Genomic DNA, 13,903 nt, shown 5'->3' on the forward strand with positions numbered 1-13,903 from the left:
CCAGGCTTTGATCAAGATGTTTTCATATCAGATGCGAATCAATCTCAGATGATTTTAAGAGAGTGAGGAAAGGGATTCTAAATATAAAATAACTTTGAGACAAACTTGGACATTCAAGTTTAGGCTATATACGTACATCTTTTTGGGCTATATACGTGTTCCAAATCATTAATTATATATAGAACACTTACATTTTCACTTGAACTATCTGCATAAATCTATTGAACAAAGCAAACTCCCTTCAATCCAGCAATTTGTGGTTGAGTCATTCAGGGGGTTTGTTAGTTAACCCCGCTCAGAGGATGATGAGGCAAGGGCATAAATCACAGAGTGAAACAAGGCCGACTCCTCCGATTCATTAATGGAAATGATCTGTCAATATGCTGGAGTCAATTCACACGTGTCAGCTGGGCTCAGCACACAATGGGCCAGGCAACTTATGAACTCCCAGCACCACTCCGCCGAGTCCATAAAACAACTGGCAACGCCGCTGGGGAGCACCCCGAGACACCACCCTCTCGCACAGACCACCAGATGACACAGATGGGGCGAAACCAAACAAAGACGAGCCTCCCTTTGTACCGAGAGGGACCCCTTTCAAAAGCCATTCATGCAACAAATTGGGGAAATCTGGCCATGCAACACTCGGGGTTTGCTCTTTTATTAGCATGAGCCTTTACGTCACAGTAAGTGAAATCAGATTTATGGCTCCCTGAAGCAAAGGTGGTTAAAAACGTACACACTTAATACAACAGGGGGAAAAAAGAAAAAAAACTTGTTAACCAACAATAGTTTAGGAACAACCTGCTCTTTTCTACGTGACCTGCAGAGTAACAAGCGGTTTCACATTTTTACGACACTTTTTCATCTTTGCACAATGAGGAGCACAGCGTGTGCTAAAGAAAAGCTAATGAGGGAACCTGCACGCAAGGACAATGCTGATCCCGGCTTTAAGTGTCCTCTCCTCCAGAGCTGATGGATTGTTTAGCTAAATATAGCACAAACATCTCAAACAAGACATTTTTTTATTGTGTTATCCTTTTCAAAGCAAATTTAATCGTAAGTTTCTACTTTTGCTCGCTGCATCGGTTAAGGCAGCAGATAGGGATGAATCCTACTATTCACAGAGACGATTAAACATGATTAATATCAGGCGAGTGTTGTCTAAACAGCATCGAGCTCGAGTACTTTCAAAGTCAGCCCGTCAGTTAGGGAGGCTTGTTTCTATGTAGGTCATTAAATAGCTGCACACAAGCTTTCTCTTATTAGGCCCTATACATTTTTCTTTTCTTGCTCTCTCTCAGCTGCACACCCGAGCTGCTGCTGCTGCAATCTGCATAGAGAGACATTTGTCATCATTAGCCCGGCTCTGACAGTTGGCACCCGGCACCTCAGATCTCTAGGACTGGCAATTATGAACCCTTCATCCCTTATTTAAGCACCATCGCCTAATTTCATCACCGGCCTCAGCAGCAACATTTGATTACTAGCAGCCTTAAACCTGGAATATGCCACCACTTCTTCCATTCTCTTTGTCTGGTGCCTAGACACAGTCCTGCTCTTAGATCACGTGACGTGTGGGAGAGAGAACTGGGCTCACTTATTCTGATATTTGAAATAAGGCTTCAGACACAAGGACTGCGAGGAGGATTGCAGAAGAGCATCATGGGGTCAGTGGGCAGATGATTACAGCGCCCACCTTGAGATGGTAGACATCTCGCAGACATTAAGATTAATCACAGAGCCGCTGGTGAATTGTTGCCTTTCACCACGGACGAGATGGAAGTCAGAGACAGTTTCCATGGATGAATAAAGAGAAAATGAAAGAGGACAGCGTGTTTACAGATAAAATAAATAAATAATACAAAATGAAAGCCATCTTCGCCCCTTAACCAATCATGTACAAGCATGTAAACAATATTAAGCGTTGTTATATACAACAAAACACAAGACAGACCTGAACGCTCATAAAACGAGAGGTAAGAATTTGCACCAACACTTTCCAGGCACCAAATGGACCATATAACCAAGAAGGGCACGGAATACAAAGTAAGCCTTTATTTTTTAATATTTTGTGCAGGAAACTAGACATTTTCTGGATCGTTATTTTGGCAAACAAAAGTATTAATGCTAAATTCATGCAAATACATGCATGTAATTTATCACGAAGGCTGACAAGCATACCATATTGCAGAGGGGAGGGGTGAAGGGCCAAATGAAGCTTGGGCAATCAATTAAGATTCATATATTACACTTTTCTCCAGCTCAGGTTGATAAGTTGGGGTGTTTTTGTTTACGTGATATTGATACGGTTTCACAGTGAATGGAGCCTGTGGAGTTAATCACTGGTGGGTCCCTGAGAGCCTCTGGCTATGTGGTCCAGCTTCCTGACTTCTCCAAAGGAGGCTGCTAATACACGGCACAGAATAAAACTAATGAATGGACAAAATCCAAAGGGGGTCCTCAGCGAGGCTCTGGGCCCAAAAATTAACTGGCCTCCTACCGAGACACCATATTGCCTGGAATAATGATGTTTGGCTATTAAAAATCCCAATGACAATTTAATTTCGTGACAAATAAAATTACAGGGAACGTGTGAAAGTGAGCGGTTATCCCCAGAGATTAAAGTATATTATTTCACCCAGTCCGAGAGCCAGTATTGATGTCACATCTCCGAAGTGTCAGTGCTTTTAATCTGATTTATATAGAAATATGTCATCCTATTAAGTCCACTTTGACTAATCTGCACATTAGCTCGAGAGCTAGCTGGTAAACTCCCTTTGTATGGGACGTGGTTTGAGATTATTTCTCTTACATACTAAATGACCCCGGAAATGTAATGAAAAAAGCCTGGAAAGGGCCGTGTTTGTTCTTGTGTAATAGGATTATCAAAATAATGCAGCCTCGTCAATAATTACACTATTATAAGATTGGTGGTTTTAAGGGTCTTGATCCGGCTTAAACTCGGCTAATTGTGATACTTGTGTAATGTAACTGACTGTTTTGTTAATTAAAACGAGGAAATAGAGAATTGAACGTAATGACATGTGTGCATATATCTGTAAGACCTTCTGTTTATACAATACAGGGTTTTGGTCAAACAAGATCATAAAAAGTATTTGAGGAGCATTGAGGTTTTTCAGTTTCCCCTGTGGGACTCACTTTTTCAACATGTTATAATTTTTTTATTAAGCGCTCAAGGCTACATATTATTTTGTGCATACAATAAAATAATCATGTGTTTTCTACAGATTCCTCTTATTTGTATAAGAACACATAACGTGCGTATGTGTTCAAGTAAACTCTCTCTATATATATATATATATATGACTAATTTATGTGTAGCAAAGGTCTATGAAGCCTTGGGGATGAAATAAATACATTTAATGAGAACTGCTACGATCAGTGGAAACATCGTCTCAAAAGGCACGAGCGATGTCATCAAAGGGCAATTTCAGGCATCAGAAAAGTGCCACTGACCCTAAACGCCTGAACATGTTAGCAGGACGATCAGTCTTGTTAGAAGAAAGGGGGAAAAGATGGAGGAGAGAACATGAATAAGTGTCGAGGCATGCTCTGGAAACAAAGAAGCCTTCAAAAACAGGGTCACATGCTCGTGCAAAATTAGGGGAAGCAGAAGTCATTGTATTGATTTACACATTCATGCATGCATTTTGCTGGGTCAGAAATAGGCCTGTGCTGGAATCACACCCTTATGTTTCCCACTTGAGTGCGAGGGCCCCGGCGGAATCTCAAATGAATTAACAAAGCTTCCAATGTTGCGATGGTGGAGATACTGGTGTGAGAAGATTGGAGCGTCTCACAGGCCGGACCTGACAACGGCTGGAGTCTTGGGAGGACAGAGCAGGTTGAGTTACTGTGAGACGTGTGCAGCCACATGCTTTAGATTAAGAGGTGATAATCTCAATGAACACCCACACACACATATATACACACACACACACCCCACCCCCCCATCACGCACAAGGACGGCAAAAGGCTAAAGCGCAAACTCGAGAGGTGCAATTGGATTCAGACGTATCTGACTGGGAGCAAGACGGCCTGGAAAGTGGGGCCAGTCTGGTTCCAATAAGAGGCAAGTACCTGCTGGGCCACAGACAGTGGGAGAGAGTGAGAGAAAACACTATCAAAGCCTGGGAGTGGAAGAGGCTTTTTGGTTTTATTACTACCTCTCACCCCATGACATCGTCCATGCCAGACTCCATATCCTCCAGAGATATATCAGAAAGAGAATAGAGCTAATCGTATCATTTAATTACAGAAGGAGCCTTTTATACAAGCTTCTATCCCGAATTAGATTGGCGACAAACAAAGGATGCTGCTCCATGTCTGTACTTTCTGCCTGGTAACAGCGTGGACATATCACTGGGGCCTGTCAACAGGCTGCTGGCAGTGTGTCCATGGCAGACTGGGACTATATATGTGATAATGGGAGTCACCTATCTATCAGGGTCCTTCCCGAACACGCCATCTCCCGCTCAGACGCAGCCGTGTAGCGAGAGTCAGGGCTGACGAGCGGCGCTCTGCCCCCATAATGTCTGGTCGTGTGCAGTTGAGACGAGAGCGGAGATGAGTGTAAACGCCTTTGTGTTCCTTATCTGATCCGAGCAGCATTATCTTTTTGAAGTCCTCTTCAAAGAGCACACTGTACCTTGAGAGACGGAGTGCCAGTGGAGTGATGAGAGCCGGGGAGGGTTTAGTGGGGAGGCAAGATCTCTTTATTGTGAATCACTGTGTCACATCAACAGAGCTGTGGCTAAACACGTCATCCCTGTATAACATGGTCTAGCATGTCAATAATATTTTTTTACTTATTAGCTTTTAATGTTTTTTTTTTATTTAATTTTCTTATTTTGTATTTTTCTGTGGATTATTATCTTATTATTGCTGTAATTACATTCGAATATACTAACCATTATAAAACTATAATTATGTACAATTCCAGTGCATCATAGTGTCTTTATATAAACAATATGCAACATTGGTTAAAATAATAATTTCAATATAACAAGTATTGTTGAATATAAAATTATTATAAAAGCACAGATGGACACATTCTCTCCGTGGAACATTATAAAATGTCTCTGTTACATAAACACAGCTAAATAAATTCACTGCAAAATGTAGTAATGGTTATATGAGCTACTTTTCCTTTTTTGAGAAATATAAGAGTGAAATGCACGATTGCAAATATTAAAAGGGTTTTTTTTCTTTCAAAATAAGATCCATTAATTAAACAGATAAAATACATCACAGAACAGGCTGTTCCTGCACAGTTAGAGCAAAACAAACAGCCTCGATCTGCAGGATAACACACACATACACACATACACACACACACACACACACACACACACACACACACACACACACATTGACATGCATCCCAGCCACGATAATTAATGGGTCAAAGGCAATCACAATGCTAAATATAAACAGAGCCATGACTTTCCCATAGTTCGGCCACAAACCTGATACCAGACTGTTCAAATAATTTCAAAAGAGCTGGAAAAGGTTTAATTGATAAACTAAATCACGATTATCTCATTAAAGCTTCAAAAAACAAACTCACAAACTCACGAAGCCCAATTTACAAAATACAAATATACTCTGCGTGACTAAAACTCCCGAAATTACTCTCACTTTATGCGTCTAATGTGGAAGGAGTTGGATTCGTTGCACAGCAGGAAACAAAATATAAAAATAAAGATTTAAATGCAATTGCAAAATTGTAAGGTTTTATTATCCGAAGAGCCAAATGCATCAGCAATTCTAAACCCACCTACTGTTTTATATATGATTCAATATAGCGGACTATCAAAAAAATAAAAAAGTCAGCAGATAAAGTCCCAGGAAAAGAAATGTAACGCAGAGAAAATGCAGTTTTGTTTTTTCCTCTCTCTCCCTCTCTCTATCTCTCTCTCCAAATACGTAGGTGTTACTTCCGCTCCTCGATATACTTCTACTACTACCTGTACTTTCCTTCTTTTTTTTCCCTCCCTTGTATATAAAACCCAAGGATGAATTTGTTTGCGATAAACTGGGAAGTGGTGACGCATCACGCGGCGATTGGACATCTTGGCTTCGAACTCCTCCCTTATAATAAAGTGTGTGTGCGAGCGCGCGTGTGTGTGTGTGTGTGTGTCCCTGTCGTAAAACACAGCAACACCGGGCGGCTGCGTCAAGAGCGCACACTCCACTCTGCGCAATTACGCGGACTCCTTAACCGGCACAGTGATCACAGAGGGAGAACAGGCTGCTTTATTTTTTTATATATTCCGGCTCCTGAAGCTCGCGGGGTTGAAATGGACTTTTAATCGCTGCAGCCCTGGTTGTTCAGAAGGACTTCAATGCAGTTCAGCGAGCGGCATCTATGCGTGTTGTGATATGATCATTACGCACGTGCTCCGAGCCCAGTTTTGAACAGTTGTCTTATTAATAGACATCATTTTTTTTGCCTTTTCTTTTTAAATAGACCCCTTTCTTCTCTAAAATTGGCTCCCGTAATAACAGCCGCGTTGGATCCGTCGGCGTACTGCGAGACTCCGGTGTACAACCCGGATCTCTGCCCAAATATGATAGCCGCCCAGGCGAAGTTGGTGTACCACCTCAACAAATACTACAACGAGAAATGCCACACTCGAAAAGCGGCCATCTCCAAGTCCATCCGGGAGGTGTGCAAGGTGGTCTCGGATGTCCTGAAGGAGGTGGAGGTGCAGGAGCCGCGCTTCATCAGCTCCCTCAGCGAGATGGATAACCGGTTCGAGGGACTGGAGGTCATCTCGCCCACCGAGTTCGAGGTGGTGCTCTATCTGAACCAGATGGGAGTATTCAACTTTGTGGACGACGGCTCTCTCCCGGGCTGCGCCGTGCTCAAGCTCAGCGACGGCCGCAAGAGGAGCATGTCTCTCTGGGTCGAGTTCATCACCGCCTCCGGTTACCTCTCGGCGCGCAAGATCCGCTCGAGATTTCAGACGCTGGTGGCGCAGGCGGTGGATAAATGCAGCTACAGAGATGTTGTCAAAATGGTCGCTGACACAAGTGAGGTGAAGTTGCGCATTCGGGACAGATACGTGGTGATAATCACGCCGGCGTTCAAGTGCACCGGGATCTGGCCTCGGAGCGCGGCGCACTGGCCTCTCCCGCACATCCCGTGGCCGGGGCCGAACCGGGTGGCCGAAGTCAAAGCGGAGGGATTCAACCTTTTATCCAAAGAGTGCTACTCGCTGAACGGCAAGCAGAGCTCGGCGGAGAGCGACGCTTGGGTCTTGCAATTCGGCGAGGCCGAGAACCGGCTCCTGATGGGCGGGTGCAGGAAGAAGTGCCTGTCGGTGCTGAAGGCTTTGCGCGACCGTCACCTGGAGCTGCCCGGACAGCCGCTGAACAACTACCACATGAAGAGTTTGGTTTCCTACGAGTGCGAGAAGCATCCCCGGGAGTCGGACTGGGACGAGAACTGCCTCGGCGACCGCCTGAACGGGATTCTATTGCAGCTTATTTCGTGTTTGCAGTGCCGAAGGTGCCCGCATTATTTCCTGCCTAATTTAGACCTGTTCCAGGGAAAGCCCCACTCTGGGCTCGAGAACGCCGCGAAACAGACTTGGCGCCTGGCGAGAGAAATACTGACCAACCCCAAAAGCTTGGAGAAACTCTGAGGTAAAGACATGTCGGTTCACCTCGTCTTTCAAATTTGTGGTAAAGAGGCCAAACGAGCTCATAAAGGGACAGACAAATGTGCCAAACCATTTGGCTAAATCTGGTGAAATGTCCTCTTGTCATTCCATTTGTTTTGGCCTGTTTCAAGATGATTTTTTATTAATATTCTCTCCCCCCCGTGCACCTTTTTGTAGGTGTCAGTATTAAGGAGCAAGTTTAAATTATTGGCCCACCATTAACCCAGGAGTTCCACCTCCACCCGTGCCACCCTGAGCATTTGCTTTAAAATAAAGCCCCCTATCCCCAAGAGACACCATTTGGAAAAAAGAGAGAAAACTAAAACAACTTACACACATCTGTACATTTTATACTGTAAATACATTCATACATTGTGATTCAAGTGGTCTGAAAAAATTGTGAATGTTGTTCTGTGACACGTAAATAGGATCCACCTGTTTAAATCTACTTCTGAAACTTTTTTTGTTTGTTTTTCCTCTATCCGGTAGGAACGTTTTTAATTTATACTTGCATCAGTGGTAGTCTGACTCATCTGTTTCAATGGACTTTTTCTAATTTCTTGAAAGTTTACATTTTGATGGTAGGCGTATACGGCATTTGTTTTTTGTTTTTTTACAATGAGAACATTCCATCGATTTACTTGAATTATTATTTAAAAGTATTCCAACTTTTAATATTTTGGGGTTGTTGTTTTTTTTCCTCTACCATTCTTAGGCCGACATGATAAAAAAAATGAAAATGATAACAGATATAGTATATATATATATTACAGTTTAATTGAAAAAAAAAATGCACTTGAAATACACTGGATTATAACATCTGTGATCTGATTTTTTTTTTATTTCTGTCTTTGGTCTAATTTAAAGAGCTAATAAAACGAGCTGTTTTATAATTGTGTCCCATTATGGTTTTATTAACTGTGGTTTTGACGGAAGGGAAGTAGGCCTAATTAATATGACATTTTACTTTGGGTAAAAGTGTCACATAGGAAGGGAAATAGGAGGGGGAATGGAATAAGCCATTTTGAGAGATCTGTTACCATGCAGGTCAGTCTGGTTTATTTTTAAAACCTCAACCCCTATGCAAAACACCCGTATATATTATTATTACTGTTTTAATATTGTGTGCAAAAGCAGTTATGTTGCATTACTTGGACAATCTGTCATGGCGGTTTGATGGCTGACCCATCATGGCGAGCACAGGCCTCAAAGGTCATTATAGTTTTTTTTTTACGAATGCATGAATAAAACGGGTAATTGAAACACATAAAAATAGAAATAAGCCGTAATAATATGCAAAGGAAAATATTGCATCAATTGTATAATACGACAGAGCAAAACCGAGTAGCCAGAGACCGCTACAAATCCGCTCGTATTTATTATAGGATATTATCAACACATGCGTAAACTACAGTGACTGGTTATTATTACCTGTTGCAATGGGGGGATAAAAAACGGTGAAACGTGTCGGAAACCAAACTGCGAGTTTTCCAATTTAAGCTGCACACCGCGGTGCGTGTTACCCACCTTGGGGTCGACCCTGTTGAAGGCGGGGTCATCCTCGTCCACCTCGAAGTAGATCTCAGTGGTGGTGATGGACAGAGTCCCCCGGGCCACCAGGACAGGGGCGACGAGCTGGGCCGGGCTGCTCAGAACCACGGGGCCTGCGGATCAGAGCAGGGACGCACGATCCATCAGCGTGTACAATAAATATATATATATACATGTTTACTAACTCTGAGCTTAATCCTGTAAAAGGGATACATGCGATTACAGGTGGTGTCCTGACGCCTGTCTGTGTCCCACCACACCACTACACGTGCGTAAAGATGTATTATACGCTACATCGTGCGCGTGTAAACATTAGAGATAATTAAAATGAACGACTACAATTCGGTCAGATATTGTCCGTTATGATAACTACTCCATTACTGCTCTTTATGTCTGTAGTAGTAAGGTAGTTTCCACCAAACAAAAGGTTTTGGAACGCGCGTTGGTTTATGCGCATTATAATAAGCAGGCCTGGATAAAGTAGCATCGAATCATAGGAAGCCTACGTGTTTGTGTGATAATACAAAATGTTTTTTAACCAAACAACCAGTGCTATTTAGAAATTAAATGTTTATAACATTTATATATAATTGGCTCAATTAATTCGTTATTATCCTCACATAGCCTATATATCTCCATAATCTATTGATATTGATATGCAGGGATGTACTTGGGCTCAGTATATAATACTAATACAAAACACGATAAATATCCTGTTATACACACGCGCATACATACAATACTACACGCTTGTTTCTACTCCAGATGTGGTTTTACTGTGTGTTTTGTGTGTGACCCTGGTCAGCTGATAGTGATCACATCTTTATTTCAGTCTCCTCCCTCTGCACCTCTTCATCCACCATGTTCTCGCATCAGTGTCGCTGTGGAGCAGTGATCTGTCTGCATGGGAGCGACAGTCTCTCTCTCTCTCTCTCTCTCTCGCTCTCGAAAAAAAAAAGAAGAGAAATCAGGATATTTATCGATCCGCCCTAAACTCCAAAGAGCCACTTTAATGTCTCATCAATCTTAATCTGCGTTCCTCAGCCAATTATGGCCGATAGTGTTACAGGAATACAAGTGGATTTCGGTCCCAGAGCGCCCCTTCATCGCTCTTGGAGCTGCGCAGGCACCCCCCCGCTCCATTCTTCCTCCTCAGCTCGAGTCCATTAACAGTGATCCTATCTGCTGATGCTATCAGCCCGCAGCCAATACACGGTGCTTACCAGCTCCGTGTGACGAGGAAATACCTGCAGTAAACACGCGCTGTTTTATTTCAGATAACGTTCAGTATATTTTAAAAGAGATAAACTTTGAAAGAAAAAAAAGATCAGTAAGAAATTATTATTATTATAGCTATTTCTGACAATTCATCCTTTTGTGTTATTTTAGCCATAATAAAATACAATCCTCTTCAGGTTTCAGCCCCTCAATTACAAACTCCTTCACCTCTTAACACGTCCTGAGCTGATGAATTGTGCTGCAGCCCGATATACACACACATGAGCTCCACTTGCAGAAAGACACTGCAGCCCTGAAGCGTTAAGCCACAGCCTCCATCGCTCTATAGGGAGGAAGAGGATTAGGCAGTAATCCCCTCAGGGATATTTCCATAATTAGGCTATATGGCATTAAAATGTTTACATGAGAATAATGAAATTAAGGCCAAGTTACAAAATATAAGTGGTGTGTGTAAAGCTTTTTTTATTATATTGAAAAAGCTAATATTTGTTAAATGACTAGCTGGTTTAATGGAGTCTCATGTTGGTGTAGTGGGAGTTTGGGAGAAGTGCTGAGACGATGGGTGTGTTGTTACCCACAATCCATCTGCTGGACTGCAGCGTCTGATCGAGTCCAGTCTTTTTACATTATGAGAGAAATGTAAGAGGAAGTGGGTCACTATGCTACAACTGAGCACTATCACTCATACATGTTATTTCTAACGTGCACACGCTGACTTATGACACACACACACACGCACACGCACACACACACACACACACACACACACACACACAGCTGCAGTCATTATAATGTGCTCAGTGCTGAGTATCTGAAAAGCAGCACCAGCTTGCTCGTCACTGAAACATTGCTTTCTCTCTTTCCCACTGTTTTTATGAATGTCTCTTTCAACGTATAACATAAAACACAGAGCTGTGTGCAAAAGCCTCGAGGAATAAAAACGGCAAAATAAAAATACACATATAAATACATAAGTATACAAATAAACCAAGCAAGCACTTTTGTTTATTTTCATTTTTACCTCATCCTCATTCTATATTACTCTATCCTTATTATATTATATTCTGCTTCGACACATTTGAATAAAAACATGAATTAATCCAAAAATACAAACATTTTTTATAACCTCGGTTTTGCGTAAGGCCGGGTATTAAGACTAAGTCTTCGTCATTCTCTACTTTCTTCCCCTGAGATTACACACTGAGAAATGTTGTGTTGGTCTCACTGTTGTATAAACATGTCAGTATTGTGAATGGGGACTAACATGGACAGAGGAGGGCTAAATTAAGTGAGAACAAAATGGCTGTGGCAGCTAAACCACACTTCGGGGTGTACTACTGCCAGCAGAACAATCCAATGTACCACCTCATCTTTGAGAAATGCCTCGTGAGCGACTCACATGCTCATCTCACGCTTCCATTTTGTCCAATTTTGGTTATGATGCGTTCACAGAGAAAGGCTTATTTAATGCTAGCATGGGCAGCATTTTCTAATGTTTGTGGGGGAGCAAAGCTAATCATAGGTTCAGTAACCACAACTGCTCGGGCCCTTGAGTGCAGGCGCCGCCCCCTTGGCAGCGGCAGCCGGCACTGACCCAGCGGCTGGCAGGAGGAAGACTGTTGTTGACAAGGATCTCGTCCCAGATCTCTCATTAAGGCTGCTCATGCCTGTGATTGGATGCTGGTCAAACACTGACAGGGCGCCCTGGTAAAAACATTATCCAAATGTTACAGTGTGAGGCGGCTCCCCTGTTGGTGAGAGCATGACTTCAGCTGGCAAAAAAATAAAAAAAGATGGTTATTTCTCAATGTTTGGTTCCTAATCTCTAACATGCGTACACGTCGTAAACGCAACACAAATGTTCCATCTCGACACTGCTGTTTTGTACGAGGCCTTTATAAGATCTCTGAGGAGAATAGACTCTTCTTGTGTTTGCGCCCTTGTCCTGCTCTTTGCAGCGGGCAGTGCGTCTGACAGACAGTGTTTGGCTGCCTGCTGGCCCTGGGACAAAGAGGAGGGGCCATAGCATCTTCCTTTGAGATTTCATCTGCAGGATCATGAGAGGGGATATTTCTCTGCTCAGCAGCGTCCTTGTTCAGCCTGAGCCTCGTTTACTGAGCCGCGATAACTCGGTTATATATACGCAGGGCGATGAAACAGAGATTAATATGTAAGTGTCTGGGAATCTATAGAGTTTCAGGCTCTATTTCATAAATTCTGCACCTGGAATGAATCTATTACACACATACATTCATACCGTTAACCAGCAAGTCAGTGGCAGCCCGGATCCTGCAGATTTGGTAATTTTAAAGACGTCAAAAACAATTTCAACTTTCCCTCTACACTGAATTATTCCACTGGCAGAATCCAGGAACAAAATCTCTGATATTAGATGATGTGATAAGGTTAGTTCTGCCATTTCATTACCAAAAGGAGGAACAACTTCCAATTTGCCTGTTCTCCTTTGTTATCACTCAAACGTATATATATGTGCGTGTGTTAATTAGAAATATAGATAAAAACAATGCATACATTTTCTGCAACCAAAAAAAGCAAAATGTCCAGATTCCCAAATTCTCTAAGATTCAGATTTATTTCTTTTTATATCGTCTTTGTCACTAAAATGTAGGAAATATTTATAAAAATTGACCAGTAGCGTCCAGTATAACTTTAGATTCTACAAAAATAACTACAAACCAGTAACAAATGCTGCTTCTTTAAACCGCCAGCTGTTTGTATGATGTGTTCAGTGAAGGTTTGGCTTAAATGACGAGGACACGTTGCAGCATTCTTCATTTCTCCTAAAAAATCCAAACACAACTGAACTCTGGATAACTCACCTTTTAAAACAGCTCAATGTTGGCCTGGCCGTTTGGCTCAGACTCCCAGTATGATGCTGGTTTCATTACAAAAGGTTTTGGGCACTCGTCGCCTTGGCAGTAAGTTGCACTATTGACTGAGTATTAACTCTGATTTAAGACACTGGATAGAAAAACAATCCCGACATTGTATTTGTCTTTCCGCAGCTGTTAAGGTCAACTCGTCTCTCAGTGATTGTTCACTGATGAGAGCAGGATGGGGAGTTTACCAGCAGAATAATTAACTTGTTGTTCGCTCTCACTCACTTTCCAAGTATTCACATCCACAAAGAAAATACACATTAAGAGCAATTTTCTATGGAAGTAAAAATATGACACGTTATTAATTTTATCGAGGTGTTATGGATTTATATTACCAAGGGAGTGGATTATATGTACTGGAAAATGCATGTACACAGTTTTATTGACCTCAATAATTTCTAATATCAAAGAATTCATTTATTGTTCATGGTAATTGCATTTTTTTTGGGGAGATGCACGTGTTCGAATATGCGTGTGTTTAATCGGTATCATCAAGGGATTTGATCAATTTGATTATGT

General features: G+C 42.1%; 2 protein-coding genes across 3 annotated transcripts in view; one reads left to right on the plus strand and one right to left on the minus strand.

The window, feature by feature from the left end:
* nbeab (neurobeachin b) overlaps nucleotides 1–13,903 on the minus strand; it is a 176,549-nt gene that overhangs the window by 47,121 nt on the left and 115,525 nt on the right. For both annotated transcript variants that reach the window (XM_053423381.1, XM_053423380.1), the window contains exon 39: nucleotides 9,222–9,358. In XM_053423381.1, coding sequence (XP_053279356.1) covers nucleotides 9,222–9,358 — 137 coding nt within the window. The remainder of the gene's footprint in view (nucleotides 1–9,221; nucleotides 9,359–13,903) is intronic.
* On the plus strand, nucleotides 6,177–8,587 carry mab21l1 (mab-21-like 1). The gene has a single exon (XM_053423379.1). It carries the CDS (start codon nucleotides 6,597–6,599, stop codon nucleotides 7,674–7,676), a length of 1,080 nt encoding a protein of 359 aa, XP_053279354.1. The 5' UTR covers nucleotides 6,177–6,596; the 3' UTR covers nucleotides 7,677–8,587.

Source organism: Pleuronectes platessa, chromosome 5 (assembly GCF_947347685.1).
Source record: "Pleuronectes platessa chromosome 5, fPlePla1.1, whole genome shotgun sequence".
Classification (NCBI taxonomy): domain Eukaryota; kingdom Metazoa; phylum Chordata; class Actinopteri; order Pleuronectiformes; family Pleuronectidae; genus Pleuronectes; species Pleuronectes platessa.

Coding starts and splice junctions, on each gene's coding strand:
- mab21l1 (XM_053423379.1), top strand. CDS start 6,597: ATGATAGCCGCCCAGGCGAAGTTGGTGTACCACCTCAACAAATACTAC.